Source organism: Euprymna scolopes, chromosome 25 (genome assembly GCF_053919585.1).
Source record: "Euprymna scolopes isolate OS-2025 chromosome 25, ASM5391958v1, whole genome shotgun sequence".
Taxonomy (NCBI): Eukaryota; Metazoa; Mollusca; class Cephalopoda; order Sepiida; family Sepiolidae; genus Euprymna; species Euprymna scolopes.
Genome location: NC_136506.1, coordinates 14,805,831 through 14,827,198, shown reverse-complemented (window position 1 = coordinate 14,827,198; position 21,368 = coordinate 14,805,831). Strand labels below are relative to the sequence as shown.

The 21,368-nt window shown below is 32.9% G+C and overlaps 1 protein-coding gene across 19 annotated transcripts in view; it reads right to left on the bottom strand.

The window, feature by feature from the left end:
- Positions 1-21,368, bottom strand: part of LOC145247280 (suppressor of lurcher protein 1-like) — a 1,714,203-nt gene that overhangs the window by 658,794 nt on the left and 1,034,041 nt on the right. For 10 of the 19 annotated variants that reach the window (XM_080108885.1, XM_080108889.1, XM_080108891.1 and 7 more), the window contains one exon: positions 8,583-8,645. The exons of the other annotated variants lie outside the window; for them this stretch is intronic. In XM_080108885.1, the coding sequence (XP_079965011.1) occupies positions 8,583-8,645 (63 nt within the window). The remainder of the gene's footprint in view (positions 1-8,582; positions 8,646-21,368) is intronic. 19 annotated transcript variants of the gene reach the window in all.

Below are 21,368 nucleotides of genomic sequence, written 5' to 3'. Positions count from 1 at the left end.
TAGAGATAGGAGCTTGTTCTTGGATGCATAAAAGGTAACCAGCCACCTCTTTCCCCATTGTACCACGCGCTCAAGATCAGAGGAGAGAGAATCAGAGAGAACATCATCATTTACGGCCTTTGATGTGTTGCCATAGATGGTCGTGTCATCAGCGTAGATGTCAACGAAAGATTTTAGTATGTGTTTTGGGAGATCATTGATGTAGATCAGGAAGACAGTTGGGCCCAGTATGGACCCCTGAGGGACTCCAGCATTAATAATGTGGGCCTCTGATTTCTGCCCATCAACAACTACTCTTATGAGCCTATCTGAGAGAAATGACTTAATGATAGAGAAAACATTTCCAGTTATACCGTAGCTGGAAATCTTGTGTGATTTATACCATTTTTTCGTTTGCTTTTTTTAATTTTTCCATCATGTTTACTGGGTTTTTTTTGTTTTTGTATTTCCGATTTTTTTTTAAAAGAAGTTTTAACATCGTTATTCTTTATTTTGCATCACGTTCGCTGTTTTTTTTTTTTTTTTTTTTTTTGATAATATTTAAACAGGGGTATTACGTTCGCTGAGTCTTTATTTTCCATTTTGTTTTTATTTACCCCCCCCCTACACACCCACATATCAACACATATCAACAAACCCGAGCAAGGCCGGGTACCACCGCTAGTTCATTCTAAAACTAGTCAACAATAAATGTTAGATTGATAGATTCTGACATAGAAAACAGCAATTCTTCCTCCTTTGCCACAAATGTCTCTCATGGCATATGACGGCTAAAGGGTAAAATAAGGGAAGTGAGAGTGACGAGACTGCCAAAAGTTAATCCACGGTACACTTAATACTCTCCATACTTTTAGTGAGTGTTTAAGTATTGGCCTTATGTCAGACTAGACAGCTACGAATGTTAACCATGTTTAGACAAAGTGAAATACATTGAGGAACAAACAGCTGATTCTAAGAATGATCAGTAGATTACTATAACGGCATAAAAAGTCTAACATATATATTTTTTCAGGTGTCCAAATAAAATTTTACAAGAGTCTATATTTTATGTATCAACAAGCGGGGGGCACCCAGCTTTGCCCGGTCGTAAAATATACCTAAATATGATATTTTAATTTGTCTAGATTTTGTATATAATATTATAAAAGTAAAAAAAAGTATTTAGCTGCCATCAGCTAGAATCGAAAACGAAAGCCAAACTGTAGCATTCAAAGCTGGTGACGTTACCACTTTACCGATGACATGCGTATGAACTGATTAAAAATAAACTAAGATGAATGTACAAAATGTATAACGATTTTTCAATTTTTACCCATTTTTTACTCCTTAAAAACTATTTAAACAGGCAAAAACCCGTTTTAAAAAACGGTCCATAAAAAATCCAATCATTTGAGGCCCCTAACGATGCTTTGGAACTTTTAGTTTTGGAAAACAGACAGACATGGTGAGTTTTATAAATTAGATTTTTAGTATTTACTTTAACAGTGCTCAATATTTGCGTAAACCTAGATAGCATTTAAGGGTGCATTCTAGCCTAACGGTTCTCTACAAGAATGAAACCCGAAACCCTTTGTTTAGTTTAAATGCCATATATATATTTACATAACTTATTATATAACCAGAATTGGGAATCAGAAAAATTGGAACTTTTTGGGACATCAGAATTGTATTGGAATCAGTAAAAATTTGTGGCTAGATTTCCGATGCCAAAAACGATTCCTTTAAATGTCGTTTTTTTATTTGATTTTGTTTAAAGCAAATTCTTACGCTGTTGGTAGTAATGATAAAATAGTAAATATTTATTGATTTTAAACTAATAATAAAATAAAAATCGATAGATCATCTCTCACAAGTTTGTTTTCACGTTTGAGAAATATCTGCACATTTTACATGTGTTATTAGAATAATAGGGGAAAATAGCATACTCTATCCTTGTTTTATCGTTATTTCCATGGCAGGTGCTCGTCTGAACTCCAATCTCTGGTCCCCCCCCTCGCCAATCTTTCACGAAAAACACCCGTCTAGCTGAATCCGCTGTCAAAAGTTTTCCCCACTCTTTATCTGGGCTTAAATCAAAACGTAGATTCCATGAACAAAGCTTCTTTCTTAGAACTGCACACCTGTGGAACTCTGTTCCGTCTGCCTGCTTCCCACCTGACTACAACCTGGATGTCTTCAAGTCCAACATAAACAAATTCCTAATGAACCGCCCCCTTAAGTAAACACTTCATTAAATCTCCACACTAACGTACTGTACTTGCAAAACCCTTAACCCTGAGTGGCTTCCGGGCCTTGATAAGTGGTGACCACCGTGTAAAAAAAAAAAAATAGTTAAATATTAATAGATTTATAAGAATCGGAAATTTAGTACGGAATTGGTAATTGTATTGGAATCGGGGAAAAATATTAGAATCGTCCCATCACTAATATATATAAATACATATATTTCTCTGTACAGTGTGCATGTATTAATGCACAAAGGAACACAGCTTACTTTTAGCAATAACCAATATTACACCCTTTGGTCTACTGAACTCTCTATGACGGATATTTTGACTACATAAAGTGTTCATTATCATAGCGTTTCACTCCATCTCGAGGTCCATTTTCAGGCAGTGTCCAAGGCATCCATTAAGTCCACATCAGAGCATGCCTTGCTCAGGGGCAGACTGTGAGGATGTGTGTGATAGTCTTCACATCGGCACTGCAGGGACACGGAGCATCCTGTACACAGTCCCACTTGTGCAGGTTGTTCCGTGTTTTGGCCCATTTGAGTGTTACCTGCTCTTTCCAAGTTCATAGCCTGCTGGAAGGTCTTCTTTCGGTGCTGGAAGAGCCTCATTGTTGTTATTTTTGACTGACTCATTTCTCCAATGCAGGCAAAGAACGTTCATGTTGTTTGTCCAAGGTCTGTTGAAACGTACGTTGTGCAGCCGATATTTTTCATCCAGAAAAAACAAACTTATTTCATTTTTGTATAAAAATATAAAAACTTTTATTAGCTTTTTCTTTCATTACTATCTCATAATGTGTGGGCCAAGCTAGATATGTAGAGAGCAGTCTGGGCAGTGGGTGGATGGAGCCACGCTTGTGCGATGTTGAATTTTTTCCTTTTTCTCTGGGCTATATATGTGGCCTGCTCTTTGTGTGCATCAAATAGTTGACCTTTCACCACGGACGATATCAAACTGACAATGACCCCATCGTTCAGTGCGTTTGTTCATGCATGCGTTTGTGTGTGTGCACCTCAACACGTCACACTGTGACACTGGCAAAGCCACTACATTAAATGTCGAAAATGGATGAACTAACTTTTCTCAATGTATCCTGCACTCAAAAAATTCATAAAATATATTTCTTTAAATAACTAATTGTCAATGTATGGTTTTGTTTGATCAATTATTTTTTCTCAGATTAGCATAGAAAACATGTAAAAAGAATAAACATTAAGCAGACAAAAAAAATCAAAGAACTTTTGGCATTTATAAGTGGTGGTGGTGGTGGTGGAGGGTCAAAGAAATGGATGAATAAGATGACAAAGCAAATAAATTGAAAATCTCATAAGATATACCAAAGGAAGGATAAAATTATCTCAGACACTCTTGAGTAAGGTATCTACACCCTAAACCCACCATGATGTTTCCTGGATCTTTCTAACTTTATAATTTATTTGTGTTTACCCTATTCGGACTGCTGATTTTCTTCTGGTATATCTTGTCAACTCGGGAATTTTCTGTTGAACCCAGGAATCTGCATCGAATTTTGAATAGAACCTTTTATTTAAACCACGATGGTAGCATGCTGTCATTCGGTCAACGTAATGGATTAAGTAATTGGTAGAATTCAGTTGTGGGTTCTGGAAGCGGAAGTGACACTCAAAATATAATTGCAAATTACTTCTTTCCAAATGAGTTTCCATGGTGACCGCTTAAAAGAGAATAGGATCCTAACAAAAAAGGATCAAGGAGTCCAACTTCCTAATGATATGTTAAAACAATCACGGAATATACCAGCATAATTTCCTTTTATATATATATATATATATATATATATATATTTTAAAATATAATGATCCACTGACACGTGGTTCGTCGTCCACGACTCATCAGAGTGGCTGAATCTAGCGATTTTTCTTGAACTCAGCCACTCTGATGAGTCGTGGACGACGAAACACGTGTCACTGGATAATTATATCTTTAGGGGGTACCAGATTGGTCAATGGGAAAATTATTCCCAACAAGCATTTAGGTAAAAATGCACTTTCATATAAATACTTGAATTCATTCAAGAAAGTATCGCTAACAAAATCAAATAAAAATCTCTCTCTCTCTCTCTCTCTCTCTCTCTCTCTCTCTCTATATATATATATATATATATATATATATATATATATATATATATATATAATATTTTATTTTTATATTTCAAGCGATCCTCCGCTCTTGTTCACAATAAAGTATTGAAATGAAAATGAAAGAGGTTGAAATAAATTAAAAATTCATATTTTGTTTCAGTTTCTAATCATTTATTATACATATTGAAATCAACTGCGTCTTGTTTTTTGCCGCTTGAAATGAACGCTAAAATTAAATTTAAAATAAAAATTAATTAAAAAATACAACATTCTTCTTCCACAAATGGTAAAAATAATTCACGGGAACTCTCTCGAATATTGTTGCAATAAATGAACGCTGCCCAAAATACAAATTTTATTTTCATTTCGATACTTTTTGTGAACAAGAGCGGAGGAGTGGTTGAAATATAAAAAAAATAAAATATTAAATATAAAAACATCATCTTTTCATGCTTTAAAAAACACTCATAACCTTGGAATTACTATTCTAAAAGCATGTATGGACTTTTTAACATTATCTCTTCTCTTCTCTTCTCTATATAAATAAAATGAACTCATTTTTTCCCGTCGGATTTTGACCTTAATAGGATTAAAAATCAAGATATTTCATGCAAATATAATATGCACAAACGGCAAAACAATATCTGAGGTGTGTTATAGGCTTATTATTTCTCAAATTCCTCGATAATCTTAGATTTCTATACTTTTTCTGCTGAGAAGTCACGGCCAAAATCGGTTAAGATCAATGGAAGTGGTAAAATATTTTCTCTCTAATAAATTCCTCCTCCCCCTGCCACCACTTAACACCGTTTGGGGATCGTTCACAAGGAACAGTTGAGAAGAGAACACCGGTTTGGCTTCGTAGTTCTTTCATGTGAAGTTATTTAAAATCACTAAACTAAGCTGCAGTGCTCTGTGGCATAGTGGTTAGCGTGCTGGACAATTCACATTATATTTTCACGTTCGCGCCGACCTACCGTAGTCGTTTTTTTTGTTTTTTTTCCTAAACAACTGGAATGGACTTTTCTTGGTGGCAAACTGTTAACGTTGCAGATGTTTTTTTTTGTTTTTTTTTTCACACTTTATTTTCCTACTTTTACTCATGACTCCGGGTTTGATCCTTCCTACTTACCTACCATAACATTTTTTAAAACTCCCTCCCCCCGTCCCGGAAACAAACACTCGGGCAACGCCGGGTACCCCCGCTAGTTATATATATATATATACATATATATATATATATATATATATATATATATATATACATGTGTGTATATGGCTATATATATATATATATATATATATATATATATATATATATATATATATATATATATATATATATAGTGTGTGTGTGTGTGCTTAATGATATTGGATTTGGGGTGTAAAATTAGTTTTTAAAAATGTTATTTTCCATAAGTTTAACTTAACTTTATTATAATGTGAGTTAAAGTAGAACGAGCTAACGTGTACAGGATGTTGTCTCATTGGCAGGAAGTCTGAACTGGCTGTAGGAACGAGAGCATGCAAGCCTTGTGGATTAAATAAAGGACTCTATTCGAAATTTCGTGCAGGATTCCAGAGTTTGAGAAGATACACCTAAAGAAGATCGGAGGTTATATCGACCGAAACTTTGTAAAATAATAAAGAAGAAAACGGGAGTTTGAAAAGTGCAATTAATATGAATTATCAATCCTCATCTGAAAAATTTAGAAAAGTGATGAATTAGAGTAATGGGGAAGCCATTGGAAACGAAATGGTAGACGTGTGCTTCCATTAGATGAATTAGCCTATCTAATTCAATAATAGAGCACACTAGTTCAATAAATAACTACTAAGCTCTCTATAGAGGTAGAACCCTTAATAAAATACAATTATAGATAGAAGAGAGACGGTTAATCTGATTGGTAAATAATGGGCTCTCTGCTAAGTATTATATATATATATATATATATATATATATATATATATTTGGTAAAACTGGTAATTAGTAAAAAACCGGAAGAGAGTGCTCAATAATATTGTAGAACAAATATGTGTTTTATTTTTTATTACCGTTTTATCTGTTTGGTTACATATGTTTCAGATGTTGGACCATGTTTACGATCCAACAGCCTCGTCAGACCTTACAGAAAATCTCCTTTTACACTGTGTGTGTGTGTGTCAGAGAAGTGAGTTCCGTGACAGAAGCGTTGATTTAATTTGAATAAAAATAAAATATGTATAAGATACGTTTGCAAGCCAAATCACAAAGCGATATTACGAAAGTAAACCACTATTTTATTTATTTGAAATTTATAATTCATATATTTCGTCAGGGGTGTCAGTTCCATGATAGAAGTTAATCTCGTGTAGCCAACGCACCGTTCCGGCATTTCAAAATAAACCGCTGAGAGCCAGCACACGAACTTTTACTAACTGACTTTTCTTTCTTAAACTTAACAACATGGCAAGAAAGAAGAAGAAAAAAGAAAGAAAAAAATGTACAAAATTCTCATGATGGAGTTTGACTCCGAAATATATAAATTATAAATTTCAAACTAATAAAATATTTGTTTATTTTCGTAATATTGCGTTGTGATTTGGTTTTCAAACGTATCTTATATGTATTTTTATTTTTATTCAAATTAAATAAACGCTTCTATCACGGAACTAACACCTCTGACGTTAATCTCGCATAGCCAACGCACCCATCTGCATTAAAAAATACAACCACTGACAGACAACATGCGGACCTTTACTAACTGACTTTTCTTTCTCCAACAAGGAGAAGAAAAAAAGTGTATTATATATATATGAAATATGATTATATATATAACCAAATCCCCCAAAAAGGGCACTCTGGATTAGGAGTCAAAAATTAAAAATTGCATTAGTCAGAATTGACTTAATGCAGCATCAAAATAGATATTACACTTTAAAAAAATGTATTCATTTAAAAACTTTTTTACATTAATCAAAACAAATAAGGCACAAGGTCATTGAAAAGTGTGAAGAGGGGGTTCTATGGTCATCTTTGTCACTGCACTTTATAACTCTCTAAGACAGGGGTGCCCATTACATCAATCGCGATCGACTGGTCCATCGTGGAGGCAGTGTGGGTAGATTGCATGGTATTGAAAAAAAATACAACATAGACACTGGCAAACTTCTAGTCATGTGCGCAGCTTGACAGTGCATGCTACATCAAGAAAATTGGCAATTGTCTGTTCGAATTCGACACTTTCAAAATCTTGCATTACCGAAGCCAATCGCTATATTCATGTGCTACCCTTTCAAGGAAGATGCTGAGGTTGTTTCACCCACATCGAAAATTGCAACACTGTTTCACTTGAACTCTTTTTGAACGAGGGATTAGATTCGAACACTGTAAGCCGACATTCAACCGATGCAGAGCTCATGGACAATTCTTAAACTTATTCACAGAGGACAAGTACCCCAACATCAGGAAATGTGCTATCCTCTTTACTGCCTCATTTCTCCACGTCAGCATTTTCCATCAAGATCATTAAGTTCAAATACAGCTCCACCATGACTGATGAGCATCTGGAGGTCAGCTTGAAGCTGGCTTTCAGCAGCTACTCTCCGCACTATGCATTCCTGATTGATTCCATCTAATGCAAGTCATCAGTGTCAAGTAATGACAAAAAATGTGCAGCGTTGCACTGTGCAATATGGGTTGATGCAGTAATGTAAGATTCACCAGCATGTAGTGTACATATAAAAATAATTTACAATATATTTATGAATAATGTGTTTTGCATTTTTAGTAGGTGATAGATCATTTAGACTTAGTCATTTCATTAGTAGCTCTCATGGTGAAAATGTGCATGCACCCCTTGTCTAAGATATCCATAGCTTGAGTCTTCAATCACCGTAATACCATATTCACTCTAAGGATCGTCTTATTTAAGATTTCTAAATCGATTCTTTTTTTATTGCTTTGATCCTAGTCTGAAGACCAGGTCTGAAATATTTTTTGCATAATGATTAATGAAATAATTTAATAGACGTACACACATACACTTTGAATGTTGGAGATGATGAAAATAAAGAGTGAGGGGTAGGGGTTATATGAAGATATGATTTTTTTTGTATTTTTTTTTTGTTAACATAATATTCTAAAAACGAAAATGACAAACACTGGGGATGATGGTAATTGTTCGGTGAATAAAAGGGAACAGTGGCAAATGAACATTGAAGAATGAATTTCCAAGAAGGACTTCACCTTTTATTTGCCGCCGTGTCTGATCCCCTTTTCACTTCTATCGGACACTTTGCCAACGGGTACCTCAAATGCAAAATAATGAAATCAAACTGTATAGGTTTGTTCGTATGCATAGCAAAAGAAACAGAAGTAACACTGAAATAATGGTTTGTGGTTTTGGGCCATGTCAGCGCACAACCACAAATAAAGAGATGCATCCAGGACTTTTTTATATGACATCATCAGGGCCGGACTTAGGGCGCAGGTGCGTGAGGCCTGATTCAAATATTTTTTTTTTTAATTTTTATGAATTGGCATGTAACAAAAAACATAGATTAACATGCTTTGGTTACATTGCCCTAAGGCCGGCTCTGGACATCGGGGTCAGATTAGAGAATCAAACTGGCTGTTTAAGCACCTCAAATGATCTGCCAACATAGTTGGTAATTCATCATGAGATGTTTCTTTTTAGACAATGTTTATAGATTAGCACTTCCTTGTCATATTTTGGTAATGCCGATATTCATTTTCTTATTATACAATCTTTGCCAAGATTCACACACGCATGCACCGACAATAAAATCAAACTTTTCAAAGAAAATCATTAATTCTCTTCAGATCAATGCCTTAAAGAGAATTATCTTTGGGGGTGAAATTAACGATTCATTTTTGTTTCTCTTTCCCACACACACACGCACACCTTGATCAATATCACGGAAAGGTGCAGAGTTTATATATTCTGTCATCACCTCTCTATCATCGCATCCCATTCAATATGACATGAACAATACAGTATGAAAGATGCACCAATGACCCCGTTGGCCATAACCTGGATACATCTCAGAATAATCAGCAGCATTTTAGGAAAATACAGGATGAGGTAATATTGACTTTTGACTGGCCTCCAAGTGAGATGTTCAAATATAGGCATTTTCAAATCATCATTTGAAGTTTTCTTTTGGGTTATTTCATTCAAGTTTTTTATTGCTTTAAAACCTCATTATCCAATTGACTTTAATTTTTTCCACATTTCAAATAAGAAAGACATTTCGTATACTTATGTATTAACTACTATGTTAATAAAAAAAAAAATAATACATTTTATTTGACGTACGAAGTGCCTTTAATAAGTTTCCTGACTTTTTTTTTTGTACAGGCATGTAAGATTGTCGTAGAATCTTGAAAATTCAATATGTCATTGCTATACATTTTATGAGATGATTAACTAATTTTTTAATGATTTTATGTTCAAAGGAATAGCTACAGCAGGAGGTAAAATACCCCCCACTAAAGCCCGATTGTCACAGCTGGTGAATTTTCAAAAACACGTGAGGACACTTTAGAAGAATGATTTGCAATAAAATTCTGTTTGAAACTTTGTAAAAATGCAACAAACATGTATAGAATGTTAAAGTCTGCTTTTGGAACATATTGTATTAATCGAGCATCAGTTTTGGGTTACATCAGAGATTAAAGAATGGCTAACCTATGACTGACCATTTTTTCCATTTCGTGGTCAAATGAACAGCTAAAGCAAAAGTTACAATACCCTTCCCCACTAAAGCCCGATTGTCACAGTTGATGAATTTTCAAAAATCGAATCTGGACGTGAGGACACTTTAGAAGAACGATATGCAATAAAATTCTCTTTTAAACTTGGATAAAATGCCACAGAAATGCTTTAAACTACTTTTAGACTATTTTGCATTACTCGAGCATCAGTTTTGGAGTGGCATAAGAGATTCAAGGCAGAGAATCTGTGAGGGATGATGAGAGGTGTAGTAGGAGTAAAGAAGTCAGAACACCAGTGCTGATTGGCCAAATAAAGAATTTCATGAATAAGGACGCTCGTGTGTCTATAGTTTGATGGCAGTCTAGGAACTGTACACACAATTATTTGTAAGGAACTGAAGATACCAAGATTTGTGCAAAGTTTGTCCCAAGGATGCTCAGAGAAAATCACAGACTATTTGACAAAGATGGCTGTCAAAACAGTTCCTCATCCTCCCTAGAGTCCATACCTTGTTCCTTGTGACTTTTGGTTATACCCTAAGCTCAAGGAAAACCTTAGAGGCTGTTGTTATGAGACAATTGAGGAGATGAAAGAAACTGTGGCGAGGATCATTGACACGCTCACACAATAGGATTTCCATGAAACCTTCCAGAAGTCATTGGAACGGTACAACAAGTGTATTGCCGTCGGAGGAGATTACTTCAAATGGGACTCGAGTTTCATATAAGTACTATCAATAAAAGCGCCTATACGAACAAAGTTTGGAAACTTATTGAAGGTACCTTGTATGCTTCCATAAGGGCAGTTGTCTGCATGTTGGTATGCTCAGCTAAAACTTAAAGAATACAGAACAAATCCCTACAAAGTTGTTATTTTTTTTAATAAGTATAACTCCGAAAGAATAATATCTAAAATTTAGAAACAGATTCATTCTTCCAGAGTTAAAAGGCCATTTATATCATTTAATGTTATCAAGAACTTAACACGATTTTTAATGTTATCATGTATTAATACAGTCCAGGATATGAGTCAATATTTCTTTTAATTAAAAGGCATTAACTCCCAATTTAATTAATAGTTTCTTAACTATTATCATTTATCTACAGAGAAAGAGGTAAGAGAAACCTAGTTTTAGTAGTACTCTGGAAGCATCCTTGATTTTATTTGGTGCTTTCAGTGGTGCTCTGAAGGCCGCCCAAGCTTTATTTTTTCATTCCGCACATAAAAAAGGGATTTCTCTTCTAGAGGGAGGAGGTGAGAAACTTAATACTATTTAAGATCTTCTATTAAGGCATTTTATGTTCCCAGTTAACACCGGGTATCCCTGCTAGTTATTGATAATACATATATTTCAAACATGTTTTTACTTTGTAAAGCTTAATTTGAACTTCTTCAGACTACTGTTCTCATCTTGAGTGTTAATTTCATAACCTTTCGGTTGATGCAATCTCCGACCTTCTTGTAAAACTCGGGAATCTTCCTGTCAAACTCGGGCATCTGCATGGAATTTCAAACCGAACGATTTATTGAAACCATGGAGTTAGCATGTTCCAGTTCTGTCAGCTATGACTGGGTAGAAGTCCTAAGCAAATTACTATTATATTTTGAGCATCACTCACACTAGAGATTGAACCTTCAACCTCTAGAAAAGTATCACTTACAACTTAATTCTACCAAATATACCATGGGTCCCTGCGGAAAATTCCGTATGGATTCCCGAGTTCGACAAGATACACCTCAAGAAGCCAAGAAGTTGGTACTTATTTGCTTCCCCACGAGAGCAAATTGGACACAAGGTCGTTTTTTTAATGTGGAGAGAGGGGGGGCAGCTCACCCAAGGGGGAACTACTAATGACAATTGGTATGAAGGGTTCCATTGACCAAAACTGATTGCTTTGAGAGCAATGGTCTGGTATGTGGGATTAGGGTTAGGGCTAAGGAGGTTAGGGTTAGGGTTAGGGCTAAGGAGGTTAGGGTTAGGGTTAGGGCTAAGGAGGTTAGGGTTAGGGTTAAGGAGGTAAGAGGTTACACTGAGCAAAACGGTGTGAAAATAATTTTCAGGATGAGATCAGTAGTTCAAAGAAACGAATATGAATAATGAATTCTCAACAAAAAATGTTAAAAAACATAATTTGAACTTGTTAAATAATTGCAAACAATAACAACTATATCTACATACTAATAAACTAAAGCATTTCATATGTATACGTACGTCATCACCGTTCACCTACCGGATTGTTTCCACTGGTGAAGTTTAATCCACAGTTATCTACCTCCCTATTTCTCTTTATATATCTTTTTTGTATGTAAATTTTCTTTTTCTTTCTTTTTTTTCCCCGTTCGGTCGACACAATTTTTTTTTCTGTTTTAATTCCTTTTCATCTTTTCTTATCCATTCGTTGGTGTCTACCCCCCCCCCTACAAACAGTCGTCATTTTCCATTCCAATCCCATGTGATAGTCCCCACTAATCCATCCCATATTTTTTTTTGATTTTTTCATTTCTAATCTAAATGCTCTCAAGCCGGATCTATCTTTGTATACCTATACAGTGTCATAATGCCGGATTTCGCCTGGTCTGATGAGAAGAATTTAGCTTCGATATGTGCTTTTCTAAAGAGGTTCTTTTCCATTTTCCCATCATTTTCCTCCTCACTGACCTGATGATTTAATAAAGTTCTATGTATCTTTTTTCTTCATATTTTTAATTCATATATATATATATATATATATATATATATATATATATATATGTATATGGATATATATATATATTCATATATATATATATATTCATATATATATATGAATATATATATGCATACATATATATATATATATACATACATATATATGCACACATATACATATGTTCATATATATATACATATATCTATGTATACATATATACATACATATATATATACACACATATATATACATATATTATATATATGCCCATATATACATATATATATGTATATGCATATATATATACACGCACGCCCACATACGTATACATATATGTACAGATATATATATATATATACATATACACATATATACATACGTATATATATACACATACATATACATACACACATACATATATATACATGCATATATATACATATATATACATGCATATATATACATATATGCATACATATTTACATCCATAAATACATAGATAGATACACACACACACACACATATATATATATATATATATATATATATATATATATATATATATATATATATACAGCTTTTATTTGTTTTACTTAAGCATTAATATGTCGCTAAATATTCATGAACATTATTCGGCCAACTAGTTTCTAATAGCTAGATTCCTCTTCAAGCCATATAGCTTATACAAAAGTTGGGGCCTAGTTATATAAGCTATATTGCCTAAACAGATCTTTAGTTAGTAATAATTAGCTGACCGAAACATCTTCAGCAATGGGGGATTGATATAGTAATGCTCATGTAAAAACAAAAATAAAAAGGATATCTTGCCCTACTTCGGTATTAAGCTCTCTTGTATTAAGCTCGTACAGACTTCATTTGTGTCTTTGCCTCTGGAAAATATTAATCTATATATATATTTCTTTTTGAATTTCCAACATCAATTTTTCCGTTTCTCTTAAATAGAACTGCGTAACACTGTGCACGTGAAACTTTTTCAAATATTTTGTACTGGTATATTTTTTGGTTTCTTAATCTCATTCACCCAGAGGAAGTCTCGAAATAAAGACGAAACGTTGGTGAACACATAATACGGTTTGTTTCTTTTTTATTTTCTCTCTTTTGTCGGAATACTATTTCCATTATTTTCATCATATATATATATATATATATATATATATATTTTTTTTTTTTTAAAGAGTGTAGCCATAAACAATTGTGTGTTTTTCAGCCTTTATCATATTTTTATTTAAAAATATTTTTATGACGTGTTTCAAGCTTTGTTTTGCTATCTTCAGATATTTTCGTAAAAAGGTTTTTTTTTTAATGAGAGTTTGAAATGTTATTTGTACATCTGCTGATACTAAATGTCGTTGGAACTACACAATCATCACTTTAAATATATCTATCTATCTATCTATCTATCTATCTATATATATATATATATATATATATATATATATATATATATATATATATATATATATATATGATAATAGAAGGATAAATTTTGAAGGTATGAATTAAAAATGAAAAAGAAAGACTAAATTACTCAACGATTCGCCCGCTATGCACTAAGATATTAAGTAATAATTGCAATTCTTACATCTTATTTGGAAAAAAAGACTAAAAGATAAATGATTAAACTGGCCATACATCTATAAAATAAAACACGTCTTCTGCTCCTACCTCAACTGGGATGTGGAAAAAGAAACTATATTGGATTATTGTATCGTTTAATCAATAAGATAATTATATATGAGGACGGGGTATTCAAATATACCATGGCGACACCGGGTACTTCATCCAGTAAAGAATAAATATACGTACGTATGTTACACACTACACATATATATTTATATATATTTATATATATATTATATATATATATACATATATATGATATATATATATTATATATATTTATATATATATTATATATATTTATATATATATATATATATATATATATATATATTTTTATATATATATTTATATTTTTTTATATATATTATATATATTTATATATATATATTTATATATATATATTTATATATTTTTATATATATATTTATATATTTTTATATATATATTTATATATTTTTATATATATATATATATATATATATATATATATATATATATATATATATATATAATCCGTATGAATTTGTTTTCTATATTGATATTTTTTTTTTATTACATTTTCACCCCAAACAAGGCACATTGCCACTTTGGTGTAGGGGTGCTACTATCAGGGGCAACAGCTACTAGGGTACTATGTAGGGAGTTGGGCAGCAAGATCTTGGTTCACGTTCCACTTGAACTTCTGCATGTCAGTACAGTTGGGGAAGCAAGGACCTGGAATGGAATTCCAAAGTCTAGCGGTTCCGGGGGAGAAACTACTGGAGTAGAAAGCTCTTTTACATCTAGGGATCTCTACTGTGTGGCGGTGGGATTTAGCTACCTGTCGGGTTTGTCGAGGGTGTTTACGTCGTGGGGGCACAAGTGCTTGCAGTTCGTCAGAGCATTCACCATTAAAATACTTGTAGAACAGGCAGAGGGATGCAGCATTTCGTCGATGGGACAGAAAACCATTTTTATATTCATTTAAAAAGAAAATACAACTTTCTTATATATGGATCGTGGAAATGTATTTATCTCGTTCTGACATTGATACTAGAAACCTACTTTTCTATTGAAAAATTATTAAAATGAACTTTTTAATATACTAAGACATGAATATACTAGCGACTTCATCAAGTGAATTAATTTGCATATTACTCATGAAACTTATTTAATTTAACTGTCACGATTAATTCTATTAATGCATAGTTTCTACATTGTGTATAATTGCATAGAATTTAGGAGGAAAACGTCCTATCATACCGAAATATATTTATATACATATATATAAGTTAACTTGTGTGTTTGTATGTGTACGAAACTTCTCTACCAAACTCCTCTCTGAGCATTTGGTTCACTGACTTGAAACTTGATATATAGGGTATTCGGACCTCAGGAACACGTAGTGTTTTGTTTTTACCCTTTAAAAATAGCTTCTAAGGGGTCAAAATGGAAAAGATAAAGTTGACTGTGCCAGGTGTAAATCAACTAACTTCTGAGCATGTGTACGTATTTATTTTTCAGCTTGAATTTGCCTAACTTCTAGCCTTTTTTAACCATCTAGGTAAGATAGTAAGGATAAAAGCTGAAGCACTAAATAACGACGGGAGCACTGGACGTTTTGTTTTCGATTTAAGCTGATGGCACGGAAGTCTATATTTTTTACTTTTGAAATCATTGCTATGTATATATTGGGTACAATATAATTATTAATAGAGAATTTGCTCTATAATGACAGATATGAAATCTGCATGAATTAAAACATATTTAAGTATATTTTACGACTGGGTGGGGCCGGCCGTTTTGATAGTGCATGTATATATATATATATATATATATATATATATATATATAGTCCAAGATCAAAATATTAATTTTTCATGCAAAACAATCCCTCTAGCATGTAAATTTCTTATAGATTCGTTTCGTATGCAGAAACAAACGGTTATTATTATTTCAATACCGTCTCTTTACGTGCATATACTTGTCAGAAAAGTTATTTTTCTGAAGAGTATATACACGATAACATAATAATAATCAAGGAAGCTGTTTTGCATGAAAAATATAAATATTTGAATCTTTGAATGTAACTATACTGTTACTCTTTTATATATGCTCTATTGTTGTATTTAACACATATTGAGCTTTTAAACAAAAAGGATTCGTAGACACAAAGAGTGAAATATAATTGAAAAAATATTTTGCTTAACTTTATATATATATATATATATATATATATATATATATATATATATATATATATATATATATATATAATGTTATTCGAGAAGGAAAACCGAGAATTAATAAAATAATAATCAACGTTTCGTCCCTATTTAAGGGGACATCCTCAGGAATGAAAAAGGAAAAAAATCCCCAAATCCTTCCCAATCTGTGTAGAATCTATAAATGTGCGTGTGAATGGGAAGGACTTTAGGATTTTTTCCTTTTTCACTCGCATGTGGTCTGTAATCGTTTTCTTCTACATTTTTCCTATGAAATCCTGATGATGTCCCCTGAAATATGGACGAAACGTTGATTACTATTTTATTCATTCTCGGTTTTCCTTCTCAAATAACATAACGTCAGCCATCGTTTGTATTTTTATTTTATTTTTACTCCTATATATATATATATATATATATATATATATATATATATATATATATATATATATATATATATATATATAATGTAAAATACATTAAGAATTTCATTGATTATGTTTTACATACTGTTATTAGCTTCACCCAATTCAGAAAAAAATAATATCAAATAAAGAAATCATAATGGAAGAGCGTTCAGACTAAGTCAGTTTGTGTAATTTTATCAAAGCAAATATGTACAATATTTTTTTTTCTGATTTCCTATTATCGATATTGTCTTACATGTATGAATGGGCAGGTAACTTACCTGGTTTTACCAAAGGCGATTTGATAATATGTTAAGTCATCTTAATGCATTCTTCTTCTGACTTATAGTGTTATTGTTTTTTATATTGTTCTTACTAATATTGTTTTGTGTTTGTTGTTGTTTTTTTTTAATGAATATACACTAGAGGCAACAAAAAAAAATAATAATTCTGCAAAAACCAGATTTAAAATACATTCAGGAAATGTTTTATTTATTTATTTATTTATTTATTTATTTTTATTTTATTTCATTTTTTTCATTTTACTGAAATCAATCTCATTCACTTTCTTTAAAATGTTATATTGGATAATGCTTTACAAAACGAAAAAAAAAATGCACCAACTAATTTTAGAAAGTGCGTTTGTTTATTGTGCACAAGATTCTTTCCTAAACTAATTAACCGATCATTACGAATTTGGAATACGACTGCTAAGCATGATGGGGTCAATTCTGATCCATATCAATTTTAATTTGGTTATGCAAGGGAGGTAAAAAGAGGGGTGGGGATCCTTTGTAAAAAAAATTAAGCTATCTTCGATTTATTTTGAAATTTTCATGATAGGTATCAACTAATAAATATCCATCAAATTTCGATTTCTTTGGAATAATTTTAAGAATTTAAAATATTTTTTAAATTCAAATATTCCAGATTTGCATTAAATTTGAGTTATATTAATGGAACAACAATTAAGCAACTTTTCTTGAATTTCATTTTGTTTTTTAGACCCTTAAAGAATAAACCTTATATTTAAACTATTTTCTAGAATCAAAATCATGTAATGGGTTTGGATCAAAATGAGGTTGTCATTGATGGACGTAAATCCAAGCAGCATAACATTAATTCGAGAGTACCTCAGGGATCGATCTTTGGCCCATTGCCCATTATTATTCCTGATATTCATAAACGACCTCCCTGATAATACTGTATGCGAGATAGGTATATTAGCTGATGATACAACGCATAGCTGAGGAATGAATGAAGACAATTATTCCTGCTTCAAGACTTGAATTTGATATTACGATTATGTAAGGGAAGATAACTCTATCTGTTTTCTTTTTATCATTATTAACCCTTAATGACCTGGTTGAACGACTTCGTTCCGTCGTAAATAAATGAATATAACAGCATAAATAAAGTGGGAATTGATTTAAACACGCCTTGTACGTATTAGTTCAATATCTGGGTAAATGCCAGATACCTCCAGATTGCAACTGTCCATTGCTTACATTCAGTATGCTGCCATCTGTCTCAGAGAATGGAAGATTTCGTGTGTTGTCATGAACACATTCTTTTTCAAGCACTGTGATTAATAATCAAGGTAAGTTTATGAGATGCAAAAATTTTCAGTGGTTGTTTAACTATTGGACTTCATAATCAAAAATCGTGATAATGCAAAAGTCATAAAATCATAGTTGTATTACCTTTTAAACTAGCTAAAATTTACAATAACTATTTTTTAAAATAATCTACATCATATTTCAGGTTATAAATGGTTAATATTGTGGAGCTCTATAGGATTTGCAGATTAAGCTCTAGGTTAAGCCTCAAATTCTAGTGTTGGGGCATCCTTAAGTGTAAAAGTATTCTTTTTCCATATAAATGAATGCTTGTTGCATTTATACCTTTTTTTCAGTAAATTAAAGCAGCATGATACTAGAGATTAATTCTCATTCTAGCATTAAAATTAACACTTTTAATCCTCTGACAAAAGGAGGGTGGACCTGTAAATTCACCCCTGTCCGTTCACCTGTCCGCATTTTTCTGGAATTTTTTGAAATTTTGCACAAACAAAAAACATGATATGAGTAAAAAAAGTAACAAGATGGATTTTCTGGGAAAACTTGGGTTACACTCCTAGGGGTGCCTTTTAGGTTAAAATGGCTAAAATTGACACTTTTGTGCTTATTAAAAAAAATTGGTGACTTGAATTTTTATAAAACTTTCTAAAAAGTTGTAACCAATTGATTTCTATGTAATTTTGTTTGTCTATACTTCACGATAAATCTTGGGTGTGCCCCAGGGGCTCTTTTAGGGCTAATAAATGCACTCTGTTTTTGGGACTATTTTACCATATTTGTCCAAAATTTTCTGTGTATGTCTATTTAGCAGTTTTGCATGGTGCTGAACCAAAATTTAAATATGTTAAGGCCTTGGGGACTTTTGGGGTTAAATGGGCAGGGAGGGGGGTCAAATGATGGACTTAGTTATTTCTTTTTTTGCATGTTGTAGAACTCAAATTTACATATATTAAGGCCTAAAACTGCACCGTTTGTTCATTTTCACCAGGATTGACATCAAGTCCTGTGGGGACTTTTGGGGTTAAATGGGAGGGGGGGGGGTCAAATGCTGAACTTTTTATGCCTCGTTCACGGTGCACTCACGGGGGACCATGTATGCTTCACTTGTTTTTAGTTAAAAAAACTTTCTTTGTTAGCGTGTGTATAAAATGTAAATGAATCAGAGAGAAAGGTGTTTGTAAAATAATACGATCAAGAATATGGATGAAGACAAAAGCTTAGGAAGCTAATAACCCTTATCCCCGAGTGGTCTCCAGGCCTTGATAAGTGGTGACTTCCATGTAAAAAAAAAAGAAAAAAAGAAGTCCAAAGTTAAATAAATGTGCTGTTCGCAGAGAACAGAGACAATTACATATATGAAGGGTAGGATGAATGTCCTGTTTGTACGGAAAGGAAAGTTCTTATTTGCATTCTCCGGACTACTGTTCTCATCTGTCATTTCACAACATTTCGGTCGATGTAACCTCCGATCTTCTTTAAGTGTATCTTGACAAACTCGAGAATCTTCCTGTTGAACGCTGGAATCTGGACGGAATTTCAAACAGAAACCTTTATTACCTCAAGGGGGTAGCATGCTCTCGTTCCGTTAGCCATGGCTAGATAGAGATCCTAAGCAATTCGCAATTGTATTTTTTGTTTGTAAGAACCCATGGCGCAGAGATTAGAGTACTTGGAAAAAAAATCAATTGTAAAAGTGATATTCTCTTGAAGGTTCGATTCTTAATGCAGGCGACTGGTTATTTTTTTTTTTAGTTTGAAGTAGTAATTTGTTTTAGCTGGGAATATTAAAAATTAAGGGATAATTACACGTTCCCCACATTAAAATCTCACCACTGGATGCAGTTTTGTGTCATGTCAAACAGAATTGTGGGATAAAGCACATTAGAGTAGTTGATAGACTTATACAGTAAGGTAGGTCCCCCCTCGCCAAACTTTCACGAAAATCACCCGTCTAGCTGAATCCACTGTGAAAAATTTCCCCCACTCTATATCTGTGCCTTAATCAAAACGCGGATTTCATGAGCAAAGCTTCTTTCTTAGAACTGCACGCCTGTGGAACTCTGTTCCGTCTGCCTGCTTCCCTTCGGACTACAACTTGGATGTCTTCAAGTCTAATGTTAACAAATTCCTAATGAACCGCCCCCCTAATTAAACACTTCATAAAATCTCCTCACTAACGTGATGTACTTGCAATAACCCTTATCCCTGAGTGGCTTCCGGGCCTTGATAAGTGGTGATCACTGTGTAAAAAAAAAAAAAAAAAAAAAGGCAGAGAAAGGATAGAAAGGACCGAGAAAGATGGTTGTCAAGGAAGGGGGTTGGATAAAGGAAAGCATTTTATACAAAGAGTGTTCAATAATAGTATTTATTATCGTGCAGTAGGGAGAAATTCAACAAAGTTTCATATTTGAGACAAAATCTGATTAATAAAACTCACTGTCTGTCTGTCTCCATATTTTCAAACTAGCTCTGAAACTAAAAGTCATAGAACGGCGCTAGGGGCCTCAAATAATTAGATTTTTTATGGACCGTTCTTTTATGGGTCTTTACCCGATTAAAATAGTTTTTAAGGGGTCAAAAAGTGGTAAAAACTGAAAAATCGTTATACGTATTGTATATTCATCTTAGCTTATTTTTAATCCGTTCATATGCGAGTCACATCGGTACAGTGGTAACGTCACCAGCTTTGAATGCTTCGGTTTCGATTCTAGCTGATGGCACCCAAATGCTTTTTTTTTTTAACTTTTGAAATCACGACTCTATCATAAT